A 24,803-nucleotide genomic window follows, 5' to 3' on the forward strand; every position below is an offset into this window, starting at 1 on the left:
GAACGCACACACCTTTACATTTCAAAAGCCACCGCGCGAAAAAAACGTATGCTTGAATCTATACAACCAAATAGACCTTAATAGAATAGCTTCATTCACATATATGATCAACTGTGAGATATGACCAGTTTTGAATGAATTTGTTTTAATTACGAGATCAAAATCCCGAAAAAGATGACACAAATCAAGTGCACGATTGATACTCATTGAAATTAAAAGTCATTTAGAATTCTGTGTGCTTTCAAATGTTGTGAAAGAAATTTTTTGATAAATTTTTAGTAATAAGCTCCATTATTTTCCTGGGCTTGTCACATAGCCGTCCTGACATTCCCACAGCAGCACAAAAATCACAACTTTCAAACTACTTACTCTTCAATAGACCCGAGATCAACACCAGTTTTTGGCGGTATTCGTGTTGCTCAGTGTTCAGTTTTCTATGTTGTGTTTTGTGTAGCATCATCTGTCTCTTTGTCTTTTCCTTTTTAGCTATGGCGTTGTCAGTTTATTTCCGCCCTTAGTTCGAATGACCCACCGGAATCTTTCTCCTATCGTGTCAAGACTCAGGACGATTAAGGGCTGGGCATAATGTTTAAACATCTGTTAAATGGGGAAAACTGTAGTATATGTTATGCGGGAAAGAGGGGGAAAGCGCGAACTATGGCAGTCGCCTCCCCTTTCCCGTCGAAGGGTTAATATGTATTTTGTTGTTCTGCTGTTGTTTTACATGTCTGTGTTCTCTATTTAACTACGATAATTGGGGGACTATCGTTTGCGTTCTTTCGAGGCTCCTGGTGAATAAAACAAAGATGTCAATATATGTTTATTTGGAGTCCAACCATACGAGTAAATTAATGTTTCATTCCTTAGGGTTTCCTATTTTAAACCCTAAGAACACGTGTTTTATTCACCAATCAAAATGACTTTTAGAATACTTATTTTTATAAGGACCGTTTTTATTGGTTAGATCTCTGTAACCCTATTCTCATTTTTGCATAATTTGGGGTTACTATTTTTAATAACTTAATACTTTGTTTTTACGACCATTAGGGGAATCCGATTATTTTGGTTAGATTGAATTCTAGGTGAACAATAGAAAAGAATAAGATATATTTGCTCAAGGAAATACTTCTAAGAGTTTAAGCTGTCAAACCTTATTTATGTCGCTAAGTGTCAAATAAGAAGAATTTCACATCTAATACTTATATATTAAAAGTTACATAATATTAAAGACTTTCTAATTATATCTTTTTTTATACAAAAAGCTTTATACAAGAATTAGTTATTTTCTACAATTACATAGAAGATTCCTAAGTTTTATATGAAATATTAAAATTTATTTCTTTAAAAATATTTTACCTCTTTTTACCTTCATTATATATCCCTGTTGTTCGAAGAAATTGCTCCGCAATTTTACATTTTAATTTATTTATTTCAAAACTTGTTTAAATTTAAAAATCTTTTTTTTTTAAATATTCTCTTAACTGGATTTGACTATTTGACTTTGTGGCTTATGATCAGTTGATATTGTATATATCGGTTTTACAAGTTGTTATAACCAAGATGACTTATTACGTTTTAGATATTCTAATTCTTATTTTTCTTATTAAAAAAACCAATGCTATTCTTAATATTATACATTTTTTCTATCTCTTTATTCTGTATTTTAGGAGCGTTGGTGTTTTTTTTTTCCATATTATTATCATTATTATTATCGTTTCGCTATTTCTTATATGTGGTAAGCCCGCTTTTCTTGGTAGTCTGCTCGAACTCCAAACATACCCGAGTCATTTCCTCTCGCTGGAGTATGCTCATTTCCTGGGTACTTTGCTCCGACTCCAGAACTACCGCAAGTCATACCCTCATTTTCTATTATATTACTTTAGTCGGATTTGTTGTTTGTTTTACAATGGATAGTTTTCTAAAATATTTGATTACAGTTAAGATTTTACATTATGGTTAATGATTTGCTTATGCTAGAATACATTATGTTTGCTATAATCAAGATTTTACATGATGACTAGCTAGGTCAACATATTTAGCACTAAATTAGGTTTGTACCGTCCTAATTCTTATGATTAAACTCACATTAAATTCTTACATACGGGAACCTTAAAACACATGTTTTACTCAACATTTATCGTAATCGCTATAGAACCATTAAAAACTTACACAATTTACCAACATTTTATTCATTTTTACACGTGCATTTCTGTTTATTTATTTCTCTATTTTTATTCCTTATAGGACACTGTGCCTTACTTCGGCAATTGCTGCTTGCTTTTTTTAAGTCTTTAAACAACCAACCTCTTCTTACAGATCGTATTTTTTTTTACTTTTATCTTTTGAAAGTTAAAGTTTAAGGCATTATTTTACGATTCTCATGTAAACAAGGGTATTTCTTTCTACTCTTTTACGTTAAATGAATTTGAATCGCCTGAACGTTATCTTCTCAGATATTACATTTCAATGTTACTTTTTGAATTTTCTATTTAGTAAACAATTTAAATATTTTACTTCTCATCTCATATTGCTTTGTTTTCTTTTACATTAGTCATCATTATTTTAGTTTCTTATTTGCCATTTACAGTCTTCCAAATTAATATTTTTCTTTATCAATTATACTTTTTTACATAGTTTTGCACTTAATTAAATAGAAAGTCATATTCCGTTTATCTTCATTTATACATTTCTTTTCAAATTTAGCTTTATCAATTACGCTATTTCAATTTAATCTAATTCTTACATAGATTTTGTATTTTTTTTACTAACTTTAACTTATTTTCTATCTTATCTTTTTTTCTCACTAAGTATATTCGCTATTTTATCTATTTTAACTTTATTTTGAACTTATTTCCTATTTAATCTATTTTTAACATTAATTTTAACTTACTTGCTATCTAAGAAACATATATTTTTAACAATAGAACATATATACAATATTTACACAAAGAATGAAGCAATATAGTTCATTTTAAATCCCACTGTTCTGAATCAATGTCCGAATTAAGCTCCGTAATGTTACACATGTCTCCATTTTCCATTCTGCGTACTTCTTTCTCCTTTCTACACACTCCTTTCTCCATTCTGCATGCTCCTTTTCCATTCTCCTGTTTCCTTTCTCCATTTTCTTTTCTCGATTCTCCTTTTTCCGTTCTTTGTTCTCCTTTCTCTGTTCAAGTCTAAATGCTCCATTTGTATTCTCCTGTCTCCTTTCTCCATTTTCCTTTATCGATTCTCTTTTCTCCATTCTACTTTCTACTTTATCCTTTAGAATATATTTAACACACTTGATTTCTTTTCGAATTTCGAATACACTATTCTTCGGGAAACTACTCGCTTTACGGGTACCGTGAATCTTTCCACTTGCCTCCACCATTTCTGTTTTGCGGGAAAGAGGGGGAAAGCGCTGACTGAGGCAGTTGCCTCCCCTTTCCCGTTGAAGGGTTATTTGTTTTTGTTGGTCTCTGTTGTTCGACATGTCTGTGTTCTCTATTTAACTACGATAATTGGGGGACTATCGTTTGCGTTCTTTCGAGGCTCCTGGTGAATAAAACAAAGATGTCAATATATGTTTATTTGGAGTCCAACCATACGAGTAAATTAATGTTTCATTCCTTAGGGTTTCCTATTTTAAACCCTAAGAACACGTGTTTTATTCACCAATCAAAATGACTTTTAGAATACTTATTTTTATAAGGACCGTTTTTATTGGTTAGATCTCTGTAACCCTATTCTCATTTTTGCATAATTTGGGGTTACTATTTTTAATAACTTAATACTTTGTTTTTACGACCATTAGGGGAATCCGATTATTTTGGTTAGATTGAATTCTAGGTGAACAATAGAAAAGAATAAGATATATTTGCTCAAGGAAATACTTCTAAGAGTTTAAGCTGTCAAACCTTATTTATGTCGCTAAGTGTCAAATAAGAAGAATTTCACATCTAATACTTATATATTAAAAGTTACATAATATTAAAGACTTTCTAATTATATCTTTTTTTATACAAAAAGCTTTATACAAGAATTAGTTATTTTCTACAATTAAATGTACATAGAAGATTCCTAAGTTTTATATGAAATATTAAAATTTATTTCTTTAAAAATATTTTACCTCTTTTTACCTTCATTATATATATATTAACTTTTGACGTAAGGGTACCCATATTGCAACTAATTAGAACCTACTTTAATTTAGCTTTAGACAAAATAAAATCATTTTGTGTTTATTTTGAAGATGTTTTATTAGGTCTTTCCACTTTTCTGTGGAAAAAACTATTGTTTTTCTTCTGATTATTTTTTTTTCGCAATATGTCGTTTAGATATTTGGTATATGATATCGAACAGTTTATGCGCTTTTGAAATTTACCCTGCGTAAACGAATACTTTACTTTGTAGGAGTTATCTCCCCAAACACTGTTTTCCTTGTTAGCGCAACTCCTTCGCAACTGTAAAATATTATGACAAATTTATTTTACAAAATTGCTCGTTATATCCTTCGCATGATTTGTCCTATTTTGACCGAAGCGATATGAACGCTCCATATGACAGTTATTTCCCCTTATGCATTTGATATAAGTGATATGCATTTCTATCTTGTAAACCATAAGTGCTAGAGACCTAGGATCTTTTGATTTGAAGTCCTTGGTCCAAAAAAATGAAAATTAGGTCAAGGTCAAAGGTCAAGGTCATATTCTAATTTTTGAATTTGGCTTATTATCTCTTATTTCCAGAAACTGTATAAGATAACGACAAATTATTTTACCTAAATTGTTTGTTGCGACATGTCGTTACACGTAATTTTTGATTGCAAGAGTACGTTGAACGTAAAAGGGAGTTTTCGCCCCTCTTGTATTAAAAAATATGCATATGGTGATATAACTCATTAACCAACTATAAATAAGACCTACAGTCTTTTGATTTGAGTTCCTTGGTTTATGACCTTGAAATTGAGGTCAAGGTCATAGGTTAATAGGACGTTCTAGATTTCGACCTTCGCTTTAAATTCATATAAATACATCATAAAGCCATAGGAACTAACATTATTAACTGATTTTTCCTATATCAATATCAAAATAGATCTTTACTAGTGGAAAGACCTTCAATTGTTCTCTGAACAATTGGTTTTTATTTTTTATTTTTTTTTCTTCAGCCTTATTTTGTTCTTGCGATAAACATTTGTCGCAATATGTCGCGTAGATATTTGGTATATGATATCAAACAGTTTATGCGCTTTTGAAATTTACCCTGCGTAAACGAATACTTTTCTTTGTAGGAGTTATCTCCCCAAACACTGTTTTTCTTGTTAGCGCAACTCCTTCGCAACCGTAAAATATTATGACAAATTTATTTTACAAAATTGCTCGTTATATCCTTTGCATGATTTGTCCTATTTTGACCGAAGTGATATGAACGCTCCATATGAGAGTTATTTCCCCTTATGCATTTGATATAAGTGATATGCATTTCTATCTTGTAAACCATAAGTGCTAGAGACCAAGGATCTTTTGATTTGAGGTCCTTGGTCCAAAAAAATAAAAATTAGGTGAAGGTCAAGGTCATATTCTAATTTTTGAATTTGGCTTATTTCCACTAATTTCCAGAAACCGTATAAGATATCGACAAATTATTTTTTCTAAATTGTTAGTTGCGACATGTCGTAACACGTAAATTTTGATTTCAAGGGAACATTGAACGTAAAAGTGAGTTTTCTCCCCTCTTGTATTTAAAAATACTCGTATGGTGATTTAATTGATTAACCAAATATAATTAAGACCTATGGTCTTTTGATTTGAGGTCCTTGGTTTATGACCTTGAAATTGATCTCAAGGTCATAGATTAATTTGACGTTCTAGTTTTTGACCTTTGCTTTCAGCTCATAAGTATACATGATAGAGCCATGAGACTTTTGGCGAAAGGTATCAAACCATTTAACCTTGAAAAAAACAACCGGAAGTGACTTCGTGTAAACCGGAAGTAGCTATTTTTTGCACTTTATTAATAAAAAAGTATATAGAACCAGATCTTTTTGGAATCAGTGTCAATTAAATATTCGAATATTATCAGAAGAAACATTTTTCAAACCGGAAGTAACAAATTATCTCCCTTATTTTTTTTTTGTGTATAGAAACTATATATTTCTGGAATCAGTGTACAATAACCTATCAGTTGACGATTGAAATGACATTTTAAACTTAATTTTACAACTTTCATATTAAAATATACTGAACGGCTTTAGAAACGCAACACTCATTTTGTTGATTTTTTTTTAACAAATCTTGTTTGATTATCTTATAACTTCTGTTCATGCTTATCATACTTCTTTCTCCTTACAAAAAAACAAAATCTGACTTACCTGTGGTTTTTGAACATACTGAATTTTTAAAGTCGCACGAATTTCATTAAGCGAAATTTTGGACCAATGAAAGATTGTTTCAGTTTTTTTTGCTTTATGAAACAGTTCTTTCAATCCTTTGCCTCATTTAATTCAGTTTAATAATGTTGCATCTCCATTGTGCCAAAACTGAGAAATAAGAAACTGAATTAGACCTTAAGAATACTGCAAACATGAAAACATAAACGTGCTGCAACCATACTTTATGACTTCAGAAACTCGTCTTACTGTCCTTCCGACAACGATGCAAGTTGACCAGATCTGTTTCTGGCCATCAATGAACAGATCAACGTGTAGCGACAATGAAACGTCAACAGAATTTGAATACTCAACGTCATTTGCAAGACATGTTAACGGACGCAACGTCAACTGCTCATCAAATTGCCGAGTGCCATTGAGTACAGATTTATACCATAAATGTTTCCCATCAACTAAATTGCCAAAGAATAGACTGAAGGAAAGCCATTAAAGCCCTCAAGTTGAAACCGCATAATTGCCAAAACCAATTAATGGGTTGAACAAATGCAAAATCAGAAGGTGTAAAACAGAACCTAAAACATGTCAGACAGAATTTGTTTACCTTTCAGACAATCATTTTGGCGTTTGTAACAGGAAATAATCTAGTGTTGCGTTTCTAAAGCCGTTCAGTATACATTGTTTTCAGTAGAAAGACCTTCAATTGTTCTCTGAACAATTGTTTTTTAATTATATACTATATGGTTTCACCAATTTAATTTTGAATCTATATGGATTTATAGAAAAAATGATCTTAACTGACCTAATCTAAACCATCAATGATTCTGTAATGAGGAGTACCCAAATGGCATCCATGCTTGATTAAATTCGCATTTCAAAAGTCGAATATCAAAGATTTGTTTATTTTCTTCAAATATTTCGAACAATTACTTTTGCTAAAGGTGCACATTGGGAACTCGGTGCAATTTGGGTACCGTGACGTTAGATGTCTTGTGGTTATTTTTGTCGTAAGTTTGCTGGTCTTATTGACGCATACATATACCACACTTCTTCGTATGCTAAACATGTTGTCACTGTTGTATCTGTCATATTATGTAACTTACCTCAGTTTGTTTGACATCTTGTAGTTTTAATAAAAACAGGAAAACTGTGATATATCGACGTATATTGTTCCAAATGGGTTTTTAGAAAATATTCCAAATATTTCTATTGAATCGGTATTTTGCGTGTTTTGTTTTTGCTTGTATCTGCCTAGTGTGTGGTTACGAGATTTGTCCAATAAAGTGTCAATAGTTATAAACAATGGTTCATAACATATTATGTTCTTTGTTTACGTATCAACTTTTTAATTAAATATTAAAATAATTCAAGAAATAATGTTTGGAATAAAACCGGAAACAAATGGTAAATGTTTTGCTCATTGTTGAAGTTTGTACGGTTACATTAAGATGATAATACCAAGGTTGTTTGTACAATTGAGCGACCATTTCGCAACTCTTTAAACTAAATAATTCAAGAAATCATAAGTGGAATAAAATCGGCCGCAGGGAAAACACAGTAAACGAGGTCTGACAAGACGATAAGAACCACCGGCATTTTTAATATTGACAAGGAGGTGTTCTACTGGTAACAGAAGTAACAAAAGTTACTCTAAGGAAAATTCGAGTGAACGAGGAGCACGGCCCCACTCTGACACAAGGTCATAACTGGAATAACGTTTCCTCGGTACTTGGAGGATAAAATTCAAAACTGATAACAGTGAAGAACCGGCCACTCTGGTAAACAAGAGAGAGCCGTTTAAAAAAAAACCACAACTTCCCTGTGGTACTACATGAGAATATTTTAACATATGGCCTAACGTAGAATTATTGGGTCATGACTCCCCTGTCATCATGCCAGATCCCGACTCTGCACTAATACTGCGACAACTGTTTTATTAAAGATGATACTAACAAACAATGAACAATATCAAAATCTATTAAAAAGAAGTCTTTTTTGGAAACGCACATATGTATACGTTTATACAGTTTAATTCTAGAAATTAAAAAGTTTGCTACTTTCTTAGTAAACGTCCACCATCAAGACGTCAGCAGATTGTAAGACGCGTAAAAACTAGCACTGTCTGTTTGAAATCAGTATCAAGTATTTATATAAAAATGTTCCATCCTTTATTTAAAAGCATTCGGAAAAACGTGAAATTGCAATAACAGTTAACGATATAACTGGACACAACCACTGCAATATTATGTGATTCTAGACGAGTCGAAAAGTGCATCCATTACAATAATTGCCATACTCCATTTAGTCCGAAAATCCATTGTTTCCAGCTGGATCCGTTTCCGGTCTTCCTAAACTCACTAGGTCACTAGGTCATATACCTGAAAAATATTAAAAAACAACAGCAGAAAAAATTAAAAACCAATTGTTCAGAGAACCATTGATGGTCTTTCCACCAGTAATGATTTTTTTTATATGAAAATATTAAAATTTAGTTTTAAATGTCAATTTCAGCGTCAAATGACAACTTATTGAACGCTGATTCCAAAAATATAAGGTTTCTATACGTCAGTAAGATATAAACAAGGAAGATAATTTTTTACTTCCGGTTCAAAATAGGTTACTTCCGGTACTGTCTTAGAGTTTATTTGACGCTGATTCCAAAAATATATGGTTTTACATACTTTTACAATAATTTATTACAAAAATTAGCAACTTCCGGTTTACAAAAGGTCACTTCCGGTTAGCTTTTTCAACGTCATACTGCTTGCAACCTAATGCAAAAAGTCTAATAGGTTTAACATGAATACATATGAGGTAAAAACAAAGGTCAAAATCTAGAAATTTAAATTAACATATGACCTTGAGCTCAATTTCAAGGTCATGAACCAAGGACCTCAAATCAAAAGACTCTAGGTGTTTACTTTATATTGTTAATGAGTTATATTACCATACGTTTGATATTAGATATAAAAGGGGGGAAAACTCGCAGCAAATGTTTACGTACCCTTTCGACTAAAAGTTATGTGTAACTACATGATGCGACTAAAAATTATGTGGAAATATTTTGTCGATATCTTATAAGATTTCTGAAAATAAGAGATAACAAGCCAAAGTCAAAAATTTAATCATGACCTTGACCTTTGACCTTGACCTCATTTTCAGTTTTTTGGACCAAGGACCTCAAATCAAAAGACCCTAGGCCTCTTACACTTGTGGTTTTCCAGTTAAAAATGCATATCACTTATATCAAATATAAAAGGGGAAATAACTCCCATATGGAGTCTCCGGACAGCTTCGGTCAAAATATATCAAATCATCCTGAGGATATAACAAGCAATTTGGTAAAATAAATTTGTCGGTTTCTTATACGGTTGCGAATATTAAGCGATCACAAGAAAAACAGTGTTCGGGGAGATAACTCTTACATTGAAAAGATTTTGGTTACGCGGTGTCAGTTACAAAAGCGTTATAACTGTTCGATATCATATACCATATGTTTAAGCGACATCTTGCGAAACAAAAAAATTGCGAAGGAACAAAAAGTTGGCGGAAGAAAAAAAATAATAATAATAATCAGAAGAAAACCAATAGGTCTTTCCACGGAAAAGTGGAAAGACCTAATAATCCAAAATAGCAGATTGTCGGGGTAGGTTGGTGGGATTGAACAAGCTTCCCGTTCAAACGTCAGAACACTTGGAAGTGACGTCACAATACGCTACAGTCACGTGACTTACACGGTCGAATGCAAAGATAAAAGGGGGGAATCGAGAATAAATACGGAATTATAACTTGTTTGTGTCGGTTTTGTTTGTTTGTTTGTTTCAATCGGTTTCGGCTTAGTTTTTTTTATCATGACAAAATATCGTGGTTAAACGTTTGATGAATAAAGTCATATTAACAACCAAACATAAATTGGACATGCGAACTTAAATTCGTGATATCTATAAATAGTGATAAGAAATGAACAACACAAATATTGCTAAATATTTACAACGATTTTTGAGAAGCTGTTTTTAATTTTAAACAATTCTAAGTAATTAAGTACTGATAAATAACTTTTGAAGTAAACTAAACTAAAACATTGACTTGGTACAAAGACGTTTAATAATGAAGAAAACTGGTTTAACAATGCACCGATACACATACTATTTATGCTATTATTTTTTCATTTCAATTTTTTGCTTTTACTTGCATTTATGTAAAATTTATTTTTCATTGCCAATAAAACAATTAAAAAAACATCAACAACAAATCTGATAATTTAAAAACTAACTAAATATGAGCAGCACGACAGGTGCAAACATTTTGCAGGGACAGCTTACCTTTCCGGGCATCCTGACACCCACAGTCTTTTATTACAGGTTTCGCGTTTCTCTGTCATTTGGTTTGTTTATAGTGTTTTGTAGACACTCCTCGTTGCATTTGTTTTTTTTTGTTTTGCCGTGCGTTTGTTACTTTCTATTCTACTCAAAAGTTTTTTTTTTCTCCCTTTGGTATCTCTTTTAGATAATATTGTCCAATTAAGGAAAACGTTAGTGAAACCGAAATAACTGTCTCATTACGTTTGTAAGACTCCATCAGATGGACCCAGATATTTGAAAGGAAAACGTTAGAGATCAAGGTAATTGTCTTTTTCTATGTTAGGAAACGTCCGAGATATCCGAAATCTATCCTGGTTCCCAGTACTACGGTATTAGCTGAAAGCCATACGGTTTTTATTGGTATATATGTCATATACTGGATATTCAGATCGGGGACCAGTCTATCCGAAATCCAGCGCAATGAATATATTTGATTTAAAAGATAAAGAAAGGAAACGCGGTATCATTGCATATGAATCAGCTATAAACTCGAATCAGAAAGACAATAAATGCTATACATAATCAATATTAGACAACTTAAACAATGCTTTATATGTTAATGAAGTGAGTTTTATTTCTGATTAAAATATAACCCACCACAAACAATGACTGACTTCGTAAATAGTTATAGTCATTTTGTAAACGATACATGGCTTTATACTATTGTGAAACAAAATCTTGTTGATCAATTTAAACAGAAATGGCACACTAACGTGCAAGAATCGTCAAAAGCTATTAACTACCGTATGTATAAAGAAAACTATATATTATTTAAAAAAATTAGATGATAGAAATATTATTACATTATGTAGATTGAGAACAGGAAGTCATAGATTTCCTATTGAGACTGGTAGATGGCAAAACGTTGCAAGAGAAAATAGAAAATGCTTACTTTGTAATTCTGGAGACATCGGAGATGAATTTCATTATATTTTTATGTGTTCTGTATTTAATGATGATCGTAAACAGTTTTTGAGAAAAAAATATAGAAATCAACCAACTGCATTGAAATTTAATGAACTGATGAATAGTAAAAATCTTTCTGATCTTAATAACTTGTGCAAATATATAAGACTTGTAAATATTCATTTAGGCTCTCCTGGGTAATTCATGTACTTGATATCATTTAGTTTAATATGTATATCGTAATATATGATATGTACCTCCTCTTGCTTTCGTATAATTTTCGTATGTTTGTACATATGAACTATGTAATTATTGTGTGTATCTCTATACCATTGTAATTTGGTTTGTTGAGAAATAAAGATATATATAAAAATGAGATCCATGTATGTCCCTTTAATAATAAGAATTTCGTATCTAATAAGACGGTTATTATGATAAATTTAAAGATAAAGCAAACTTAATAAGAGGGAAGTACTTGATAAAAATCAATACTTGTTTTATCATAAGTTCAATGTAACAAGGTGAATTTAAATTCATTTGTGTTTTCTTTTATATGTAATGCATTATTTCTTTATTCTATTAGAAAGTTAATATAAACATCTATAAAATTCATCGTAATTATTTCTTTCTTTTTATGGAAAAAATATAGATTAAACAAATCACAATTTAAAAAAAAATCCCTTTTTGTGCCCAATAAGGACAATATCAAATTTTTGTAAAATTCATTATCTGATGTTTTGTTTACTCCATTAACCAGACTCTGGTCAAGGGAATACAATGCTTGTAATTCTAGTCTCTGTGAGTATTTTTTTTGAGTCTGACATGTTTTAAGCATACTCTCCGAACGTAAAATGTGTACGTTGAATGAAGAGTCGTTTTAAGATAAAAAAAAATATTGAAAAAAAATATCCTTAGAAGTCAAAATTTTAATTTTTGTTGAATTTTGAACAATATAATAGCTCACTGAAATATGTCAAGGATTGCATCAATCAATCAACCATAAACAACCCCATTGGAACGATGAACATACGATTTTACAATATTTTCAACATATATTGATAAACATTCCGACACATTGAAAGGTGTAACATGAGGTCAATTATATAAACAACTTAAAGTCATATGAAACTTCAACCAATAAAAACTAATTATTGCATATGTCTTTTTTTATAACTTAATGGGTTAGTTCTTATTACAAAACTTATGTCCATATACTTTTTTTAAAAGAAAGTTCTATGAATTGTCAAAATTTTGAAGAAATTTACTTATATTTAATTGTATGCTTCCAATAAACAATTCGCCGATATGTTTTCTGTATGCAGTACACTCAGCGTGACCTTTCTTGTAAAAATACGGTGATTGCAATACGCATGGATCGGTAATTTAAATGAACTATAATTGTATTGTTATACACGTGCTTAATATTCATACTTTTCTGTTGATTGTTTACTATAAAGGTGACAATCGGTAACCTATGGGCTTCAAAACATGACAGACCGATAGAATTGTGCACAGAAGACCAAAAAAACTATGAAAAATTGAATAAACATTTTCATTCAAAAGTTACTCGTTTCATATGACTTTAAGACAATATACAAATAACACAACCAAAGCACAAAACAGTGTGAATCATTATGAAAGTAGTTATTTATATATGGACGAATCTGACTGATACCAAATAAATACATGGCATATAAATAGTGGAATTAATTACTTTTGTCAAAATTCCGTTGGAAGTACATGATAGATGGATGTTCATATCGTTGATTTCAATTTTTTTCAAAGATTAGATTTTTCGTCTCTCTATGTACTCATCTACATCCCCATTTTTATAATCTCATTATGAAAACATTCACACACATAATGAAATGGGCATATAAAAAGTCAGAATGAAAAATACATGCTTTAAGTTAATCTCACATAGGTCAATTTATAGCTACAACAACCAATGAGAATATGTCAAATTGCTTTGATACGATAACTACCCTTGAATATTCCGTATATCGCTAATTTATCGTATTCCAATTGGCACTTACTGTGCACAACTTTTTGCGGACCTGTTTCTGTATTGTTATGCGTTACAATTTAAGACTAACATTCTTAAAACAACATTTGACACAACAAAATTTAAACATTTTGCTTAACTTACTTTAAATAAAGCTAATATTGACAACGAAGACGGTCCTTTCTTGGATCTTGATATCTATATCAATAACAGGAAGCTTAAAAGACCAAAATTTACGATAAAAAAAATAATTTTACATTTCTTTATTTTTAAATAGTGACGTTCCCTTGTCACCATCTTATGGTGTTAACATATCTCAACTTGTTAACCAATTCTCACCCTTCCGGAGCACCTGATTTCACTCCCGGTTTTAAGTGGAGTTCTAGTTGTTTCTTATTTATTATTTATAACTGTTGATGTAAATGTCCTTTGGTTTTGATTGTTATTGTCTTGTATGAAACCTATGTATTATTGAAAAAAATATTACATCATGGTTTTCGATATCACAAACTACTCAAAACATTTACTAAATCATCATCGGAAATAGACACTGTGACAGTAGTCGATGTCAGTGCTGGTGGAGGTTTTGTCCCCGAGAGTATCACCAGACCAGTAGTCAGCACTTCGGTGTTGGCATGAATATCAATTATATGGTAATTTTTATGAATACCTGTTTACAAAAATTTGAACAACTAATGATTTTTCATCTCAGGAATAGATTACATTAGCCGTATTTGACACAACTTTTTGGAATTTTGGGTCCTCAATGCTCTTCAACTTTGTACTTGTTTGGCTTTTAAATTTTTTGAACTGAGCGTCACTGATGAGTTTTATGTAGACGAAACGCACGTCTGGCGTATCAAATCTTAATCCTGGAACATTTGATAACTTCTTCCACCACTTGGTCGGTGCCACTGCTGGGGAACGTTTCGACCCCGAGGGTATCACCAGGCCAGTAATCAGCATAGTATATTTCGTATTTTACGATGACTTTCATTAACACTGTTCGAGTACACTTTTTTGTTAAGGGGAAAGCTGAGGCACGCCGTTTGGTACGCCATCCACTGTTTTTCGCTGTTTAGACGGGTTGTTGTCTCTTCGACATATTCCTGACTATTTTGTATTTATTCGAAAAAAAGTTGATGGCATGATACGTGTTAACAATCAATGTCTTCACATATATTTTATGATGGTATTATTTTAAATTCCTAATGTTAGGAATTGTACTAGATTTGCGCATAATAAAGAAATCAAATCTTTCATTTTGTTTAATTGATGTCTGAGGCTGTCATGTCAGTTACTGCTAATAGTCCTATAATATTTTATGTATCATTGTAATTTGGTTAAGTTTCTTCTATTACCTGTTCATCGGACTCGGAATTCGTTTAAGCTGAGTTTCACTCTGCGTATTGCCGGGTGTTTCTTTACTAGCTTTTTTAATTGTCTTGATGCATGGAGAGGGCTGAGATATCACCAAACATTTTTAAACCCGCCGACTGTTTGCGCCTTACCCAAGTCAGAAGCATTTAGACTTTATTAGTATTTTTTTTAAATTTTTGTTCATTTATATATTTCAGAGACGTACATTTTCACTGAACTAGTACACATTTGACAAAACTTTATTTTTTTGAAAATCGTAGGATTTTCTTATCCCAGGAATAGCTAACCTATGTCGTATTTGGCACAACTTTGTGGAATTTAGGATACTTAATGCTCTTCAATTTTGTTCTCGTTTAGCTTTACAACTCTTTTGATATGAGCGTCACTGATAAGTCTTATGTAGACGAAACGCGAGTCTGGCGTATTAAGTTATAATCCTGGTACCTTAGATAAATATTGATCATGTGCCAATCAGCTGAAACATGATTTTCACGCTATGTGAAAGACACATGTGCCTTGTGCTGCTTTCTGCTCTATGGTCTAGGTGTTGTCTCTTTGACACATTTCCCATTTCAGCTTAAACTATTTTAATGAACACACGAATCTTTTTGTATAGTTCAGTAAAATGATAGAGTGTTAATTTTCAAATTTGAGAGTGCTTTTTTTGTATTAGATCTGTAACATATATATATTGTATGCATTTTATAATGATTCTGATTCTTATTTCTACAGATTAGTTGCGTCTTTCTGGACGGAATATCTGCAGTTTGGTTTGATAATAGTAAGTTGGAATAACCTTCTACACAGCTAATTTTGCATAGGTACTATCTTTGTATTTAAAATATGTAGTATTGAAAATTTTGATATTTAGTACTATTTCTTTACTTTAAAATTATTGTACTATTTACGTACCCGTATTTTACAATACTTGAGTAACCAAATAGTGTTGAATATGAAAAGTAGATTTCCAGTACTACATATTTTTGGTACAGACATAGTACCTATGCAAAATTGGCTGTGTAAGTAGGTCGTAAAACACTTAATTTACAGGAATTACAATAACAATAATTTGCTTTGTTAATTCAGTTTTTAGAATTTATTTCAATAAAAAAATCAGAAATGTGATATATTTATCATACCGGACACTAACCACAGAGCAGGAGGTATGTGCGTATTAGCCTCTTAACCATATCCGTTTGTTTTTGTTCGTGGTAGAAAGCAAATAAAAAGAGTATTCAAACTCATAAGTCGAGAATATTATACTAACAACGCCACGGCGAAAAAAAAGAAGACAGAGAACAACTCTTCCAAAGACTGAGCGACGAGAATCCAACAAGGTGCTCTCATATACTCAGAAAGAGTAAGCAGATCCTGCTCCAAATGTGGCACCCGTCATGTTGCTTTAAGATGAAGACTTATTGGGTATTATGAAAATATTAAGGTATCTTTTAAGAGTTTATTGTGTAACTCGCAATTTGAAGCGCTGTTGAAGTTTTGGAGGATATGTGTTGCTACAAATGTTTTATTTGTTATATCTATTTGCCAAAATGTTATTGAATAGTGATTTAAAAAAGCAAAGAGGGTTAAGATTGGTAAATTCAGCTTATATGGAGCAAATCTCACTCGGAAAGCTTCAGAATTGCATCTTGGTGGCGTATTCAAACACAGAAACAAGCAGAAATATCACTTATAGTGTGACCAAACTATTACTCTCAAAGCTCTTCCTGTTTTATTGGAGTTTTTGACATTTGATCAAAATTTATTCCGAATTGATATTTTTGATAAAGTGAATCTTAATAATTTGGATATTTCGTTTAAGGTATCACTACTGAAGACCCATCAGACATATCTACAAGTAAGTAATATTATGATTTTCATATCGATATTATTAAATACTTATATTGACAAAACAAAAATGCCGCTATCATATTTTAAAAGTATTGCATTGCTATTATAATTTATAGCAATTGTTTATTTAAATACATAAGGAGAACACAGCACTTCAACTTTTACACGGACATAAACCTTTCCTTTTAACTAACTTCTGAATGGATATTTAGAATTAATTGTTGTTTATTTTTGAACAATTTGTTTTAAATTTCGTATTTTCCTAATCATCGTGGCTATATTTATGATTCATATTAGATAATATCGTTATTTGATATAAGAAACGTTTGTATCGATTCGATTCTTCCATAGACTGATATTGTAGTTAAAACGTTTGTTTAGCGTCGTGCCTACCTTTACCAGAATAATATTCTTATGGAATGAATCAGTCACATTTGTTTCACTTATAATTTTGACATTTCTGAATAGCTGAATACATGCATAATCCATGTACAACATAGGGTTATATCCAAATTCACACGAATTAGGATTCACTGAGATCCAATTATTCACTTGCAAATGAATAATTCATCAGCTATGTTTCTTAGCTTATTTTGAACGACCAAATTTGCCGCTAACTGCGAATTATTATTTCACTTTTTTATTTTCATTATTCGAACAGAAGAAGAAAATCATATTTAATTTTTTGCAATGTCTCGTTGCTAATGCTCCTTTAACAAATTGAAACATTATACAGTTATGAATCTTATATCCTGGACGATACAGTGTACTTGTGTTTTGGCCCTTTGGCTGTTAGATGTATAGATGATTTTTGTTCACTAAATAATTCAAAATTTGTTGACTTTGATGAACGCATCTATCCCATCGAACTAGAGATAAAGGATACTAAACAGCTACAGATAAGTCGGCCTCATATCCCATCGAACTTGCATCTAGAAATTGTCATTGAGGGTCGGTTAAAAACTAAACTTTACGACAAAAGAGATGATTTCAGCTTTCCAATTGTGAACTTTCCAATTCTAAGTAGAAACATTCCAGCAGCACCTGCATACGGAGTATATATCTCCCAATTGGTACGATATTCCCGTGCTTGCATTTTCTATCATAATTATCTTGATAGATGGTTGCTGCTTACAAGGAAGCTATTAAACCAAGAGTTCCAAATAGTGACGTTGAAATCATCCCTTTGTAAATTCTATAGACGCCATCACACGTTTGTTGACCGTTATGGAATAACCGTTTCACAAATGATATCGGGTATGTTCCTTAAGTCGTAACTACAATCCCCTTCTCGTTCATGAATGTAAGCTACCGACTTAGAATATTTACCAGATTTGTTATCACATAAGCAACACGACGGGTACCACATGTGGAGCAGGGTATATGTCATATGTACTTTTGTTTGTCTGTTTGTCTGTTTTGTTTTTAGCCATGGCGTTGTCAGTTTATTTTTGATTTATGAGTTTGACTGTCGCTCTGGTACAATGTATCTTTCGTCCTGCTTTTAACACCAATTCATTAGATAAACATTTATTGATACATTGTAATTAAAATTGTAAAAAACCTTATATTTTTGTTACACTACATTGTCAGGAAATGGTAACTCTATTCGTTTGATATGAATAGTTGTTTGTAGATCCTCCTCTTCATTATTTTCCAAAGTGCTGTCTGATTTCTGAATATCAATGATATGATATGCAATCTGTATTATAACTATGTTCTTGCTCTCTTTCTCTGAGAAAAACAAAAACAAATTTTGAAATTGATTTTTAGATTCTGAAACTACGACTTACGATTGGACGATCGGACGATATGGTATGTACAGTATGATTATAGCGCTTTACCTCTCTCTTCTTTATGTTTTTTTAATTTTAAAAGTTTTAACTACTTGTAGTCACATTACACAGTAGGACACTATTTGTGCAGAACATACTGTAAAACTATAAAAATCGAAGTAAATACTATTAGTATTGCCTGCTTTTATCATTATGTGCATTGCCTTTTTTCAATATGATGTCTCGTGTTTAAGTACAAAAGCAATTTTTGCAACGTGAACTTCGTATGAATCTCACGACAATCATTTCACATAAGATTTAATTCAAACAAGACGTGCAAAAAGGATGGTGAATTTCCCATGAATTATGATTTACATGACTCTGAAGTAAAACAAATTCACAAGTATTTCATTTCAACTTTTCAGAAAAAAAGATTTTTGTTGCTTGATTTTGATTACATTTTAAAATTTATAGATGGTTTTTTTCCTAACTGTGAACTATACTTTAAAAAAAGGCATGCGATTTTCATGTGGAAATCCATGGGTGTCATATGTATTTCACATGAAACTCATATGAACTGATTGCAAATGACTTTCACGTATTTATTAGCTTGTTTGAGGTTACATTCACATGAATTTCATGTAAGATTCACATTAGTTCATGAGAATGCAATTTCGCTTTGTATTTATCACAGATCATCAGAAATAAAGGAACGTGTTTCATTTGGCTTGAGAAGACATGATCTACTGAAACTAACTTACAAAATATTACAATACAATTGAGAATGAAAATGGGGAATATGTCAAAGAGGCAACAAGCCAATCAAAGAAAAAACAACAACAGAAGGTCACCAATAGGTCTTCAATGAATTAACCATCTGATAAAAAGTTATAGACATTTAATCAATGCATGCATCACACGACATGTAAATCAAATTGGAAATAGAAAATAAGACACAATAACAAACATCGAATGGGTGAATAATTTTAATGATTACAGTTATATATATTTGTTTAATATAGACTCATCTTAATTCAAATCCACAATTAAGAGTTCATTTTGGTGAAGTTAAAACATTTAATGCATTTCCGAAAGCTTAGAGGTTTTAGATATACTTAAATTTTAATGCAGATGCTTTGTCCTGCTATTTTACCATTTAAACAGTAATTTATTAAACAAGGTCACATGGTTAATTGTTGATACAGGTCATATCCCGATACGCTTAAATGGAGGATCCCGAGGATCACTTATGCTTTACTACAACGGAAGATGGGGTTATGTTTGTTATAGCTCTCACCAACGTGCATACCAATTTGACTCAGTTTGTCGCTATCTTGGATTCTCATCGTACGTATTTATACTTTTATAGATATAGGAAGATGTGGTGTGAGAGCCAATGAGACAATTCTCCATTCAAATAACAATATAAAACAAAGTAAACCATTATAGGTCAATGTACGGCCTTCAACACGGAGCCTTGGCTCACACCGAACAACAAGCTATAAAGGGCCCCAAAATTACTAGTGTAAAACCATTCAAACGGGAAAACCAACGGTCTAATCTGTATAAAAAAAGAAAATAAAGAAACGAGAAACACGTATATATTACATAAACAAACGACAGCTTCTGTACATCAGATTCCTGACTTAGGATAGGTGCAAGCATTTTTAGCGGGATTAAACGTTTTAATGGATCCAAACCTTCTCCCTTTTTCTAAAACAATAGCATAACATCACAAAATAGAAAAAAACACACGATAAAATATAGACTGCTTATATAACAAGCATTTGGCTTATAGATCAAACTATCATGATTACAAGAATATGTATTATATACTTTTATACACAAGAGCAAATATTAACCAATAGCAATTTATGTGAAAGTATATTCGTATACGTGTTTTTCAACTTGTATCATTTCTTCACATATTGCCAAACAATATTTTCCAAGTTTCATCAAAACTTAAAATTAAAAAAGCGAATGTGATGTGATTGCCAATTAGCCAACTCCCAATAAACGACACAGAAATTAACAATTATTAATCACCGTACAGCTTTCAGCATAGCCCATATCGCATAGTCTGCCATTAAAGACCCCGAAATGACAAATGAAAAACAGATAAAACAAGAAAAACTAACGGCATAATTCATATACAAAATGATAAATGCAAAAACAAATATGTAACACAGCAGAAAACGATTACCACGGAATTACAGCCTCTGACTTTGGACAGGCACATTCCAAAAGTGAACGATATTAAACTTGTTTGAACGCGCGCCTACCCTCCCCTTACCTGATTTAGTGGTGTAGCAGTACAACATAAGAACAAACTATACAAATCAGTTATAAAAATCTCAACTCCATCAGATGGATGCACATAGAAATCTAACAAACGCAGAGTGGACGTAGACTAGTACTTTTACACCACAACAACAAAAAGACACTACGTACAGATCTAGGAGGACTCGCAGTTACAGACAGCTAGTTCAATGCTTACAACAATACCTTAAAACTCATAATCAAAATCATTCATGTTATATAAAAAAGAAGATGTGGTATGATTGCCAATGAGACAACTATCCATAAAAGACCAAAATGACACAAACATTAACAATTATAGGTCACCGTACGACCTTCAACAATGAGCAAATAGTAAAAGCACAAAAATACTGAACTCCGAGGAAAATCCAAAATTAAAAGGCAAAATCAAAAGAACAAAGCCCATACAGCATATAGTCAGCTATAAAAGGCACCGATAAGACAATGTAAAACAATTCAAACGAGAAAACTTATGGCCTTATTTTTGTACAAAAATTAACGAAAACAAATATGTAATACATAAACAAACGACAACCACTGATTTACAGGCTCCTGAGTTGGGACAGGCACATACATAAATAATGTGGCGGGGTTACCCATGTTAGCGAGATCTCAACCCTCCCCTAACCTGGGACAGTGGTATAACAGTACAACATAAGAACAAACTATAAAAATCAGTTGAAAAAGGCTTAACTCATCCGATAGACAAAAAATAAAAGTGGACGTGGCCGGGTACTTATACATCCCGACCAAAAAAGACACAATGAACAGATCTGGGAGTACTCGCAGTTATTTGACAGCTAGTTCAAAGTCATTAACAAGTAATCAAAAATTCATGCCTCTAAGACTAAGCTATCAATCCGTACACAGACTGCAATTTATCAATCAGTACATATTCAGCATCCAATATAGTCAATTCTATTTTTAGAGCATATAGTATATCCCAATACTATGAAAGTAAACCAGCTATAGTTAAAGATTTTCTTTGTCCTGGATATTCCAATAGCAATGGCGTAGACGGTTGTACTGGACGCAACTTCGGAAGCAACACTTACTGCACTTACAAATTATACATTGAATGTGGTATGTTAGTGAAATATTTCATGCACTGTTTGTCTAGGGGTTTCAGAGATGTATAGGTGTTTCATAAATTTACATTGAAGTGAAATAACGTGCTTTTTATCGCAAATTGCATAAACTTCATTACATGCTTTGTCTATAGAATGATTAAAGAATTTTTGTTATTTTACCTGTTCCTTTGCGATTAAAATGGTATCATCTGTATTAACCCATCGTGTTTGCATTTTATTAAATTTTACTTTCTTGTAACAAGGAATATTAATTATCTAGAAATATAATGTGATTTGCATTTACATGTTGTTGTTTTTTTTTGTTTTTTTTTATCTAAAATCTGATTTATTGCACTATTGCATTATTGCTGTTATAATGAATTCCATGTCTACAGCATTTGACAGGACACCCCTGTAGGTTGTTCAGTAAATTAATAATAATAAATGGTTTGATTTACATGTAACAATATATGTATACAGATTACTACAGAAATTAATTTCCGGAAAAAATTACATTCGTGGACCGCTTTGACTCTGTATATATGCTAGTTTACATGTTAGATAATTTAAATGACTTTTATATCAATAAGTGAATGTTTGTATCATGACAAAGAAGGTTATTGGTGCTCGATAGTTTACCTATAAGTCGAAACACATTAATGACAGTTGCTGATTATAAACCATATCACATAGACCATGTTTCGATAAAGCAGATTTTCTCGTTTCGATGAAAATAGTAAAATAAAAATGATGTCGATTATCTTTTTTTTAAATATTTTTTGTATAAGATAATATGTTGATATTCCTGCTATTATAGTTAAAAAATTGATTAAAACAAATCAGGTGTATGCTTTGACTTTATATTGGTTTTAAACTATATGGAATGCGAACAATACTTAACTAAACATATTTGCTTCAAATAGATAAGCATATTTCAAGTATCGGGTTTCTGATAAAATTGAAAGGAAACAATGTCCTCTTATTTTCTATTTCAGACTCCAGCCCAATAACCACTGAGGAATCAGTAACAACGTCTCTCTATTCCGGTAAGTATTTCGTTATAAGGAAATTGTTTTTCTTTACTTGTTATTTCTACGTTCAATAATTGACCTGCAAAAGTAGGAAATACATAATATTCTTAAACACTATTATACATTTAGATGAATATCTATATTGAAAACTGTGTTAATAAATTAATCATATAGCTTTTTTAAAAAAGTCAGTGTGGATCACGAGTCGTAGAACAATAGTCACAACATTTAAAGATGTGATTAATCTAGTATATTATCGCCTCTCATTAATCTATTCAACGTGTAATAAAGGATCGGCAGCGCTTAAAGTCATAAGAAACCTCAAATCAAAAAAAATAATGCATATGTTTTTTATAACTCAATGGATAGTTTTCATTATAAAACTTATGTACATATACTTTTTTCCTGAAGAAAATTCTTTAATTTATTCATATTTAGAAGAAGTTTACTTTATTTTAATTGCTTGCTTCCAGCAACCAATTCCCCCGACATATTTTCCGTATGCAACGTGACCTCAGTGTAACCCATCTCGTAAAACTCCGGTGATCACAATACGCATGGATGTCCTTAAAATAAACTATTATCTGAATACACATGTTAAACACGTGCTCTCTTTCCATGCTTTTTTTTTAATTTTTTGTCGATTGTTGACAAACAGGTGACCATCGTTAAACTTCGGCTTCAAAACACGAACTTTAATTACCTGCCATATTTTCACAACAACACTGACCGATTGAAAAAAAAAATGACGATTATACGAAATTTTCACGAAAAAAATGATAAATTCGTGCACAGAAGACTAAGTTTATGATGTGTGTATGCATTGGTTCAAGAATTGGAAGAACATAATTTTTCACCGGTCACTCGTTTCTTATGACTTTAATGTAGTAAGATAGTTCACGTGGCTCGGTACATATATATGCCGTCATTGTGTTATTGTGCTATGCTACATTTTTGTTTTCCTGTCTCCTGTTTACGTATGTCCTTTCGCTTTTCTTGGTTAACATAAATTCGTAACAGACAGAGAGAACAAAAATTGACGATTATACCATTTATTTGAGTAAAATATGATAAAATCGTGCACAGAGGACTAAGTTTATGATATAAATATGCACTTGTTCAAGAATTTGATAAACATTATTGTTCACCACTCACTCGTTTCATATGACTTTAACGGATGCTGTTTGATTACCTTAAGTAGTAAAGGCGTCCTTGGAACGTGATTCCTTATCGTAAGATAGGCACAACAAATAACAGATTTATAGACGTTGTGAATGCTTGAATAACCATTATTTCGACATTTCATAACCTAATGCATTCTGGGTAAATTTTTCAAAAGTGTACACCAAAACTTCCTGATTGGTTGAAAATGACATAAACAATGGAAATTTAACCAATGACATGACATTATTTTCAATTTTGATTACGAACAAATGCAATTGCCCATGATACTTTAAATTTTGAAACGGCCAATTTTTACCTCTATTTATAAACTTTTGGCACGACATTCCTTTATATTATGACATGACCGAGTGTAAAATGCTATCTAAAGCCGATTCAAAAGACCAGACTGTTGAAAAAAAACCAACACAATTACAAACAATGTACAAAAATGCCACATAAAGAGCAGTAAAAGACATTGTAGATATAAACGTTGAAATATATTTTGTAATCAAATCTTTAAGTTTTGAATGTATCAGAACAACACATGTATTTACAATCTTCAAGTTTTATCTTG

At 31.6% G+C, this 24,803-nt stretch overlaps 1 protein-coding gene across 1 annotated transcript in view; it reads left to right on the top strand.

Moving 5' to 3' along the window:
- The first annotated feature begins 12,372 nt into the window (after positions 1-12,372).
- Positions 12,373-24,803, top strand: part of LOC134718604 (deleted in malignant brain tumors 1 protein-like) — a 44,631-nt gene continuing 32,200 nt past the window's right edge. The window contains exons 1-7 of the mRNA XM_063581232.1: positions 12,373-12,435; positions 15,755-15,803; positions 16,842-16,877; positions 18,644-18,685; positions 19,851-19,992; positions 21,893-22,047; positions 23,030-23,080. Of these exons, the coding sequence (XP_063437302.1) occupies positions 12,415-12,435; positions 15,755-15,803; positions 16,842-16,877; positions 18,644-18,685; positions 19,851-19,992; positions 21,893-22,047; positions 23,030-23,080 (496 nt within the window). The 5' untranslated portion in view covers positions 12,373-12,414. The remainder of the gene's footprint in view (positions 12,436-15,754; positions 15,804-16,841; positions 16,878-18,643; positions 18,686-19,850; positions 19,993-21,892; positions 22,048-23,029; positions 23,081-24,803) is intronic.

Source organism: Mytilus trossulus, chromosome 5 (genome assembly GCF_036588685.1).
Source record: "Mytilus trossulus isolate FHL-02 chromosome 5, PNRI_Mtr1.1.1.hap1, whole genome shotgun sequence".
NCBI lineage: Eukaryota > Metazoa > Mollusca > Bivalvia > Mytilida > Mytilidae > Mytilus > Mytilus trossulus.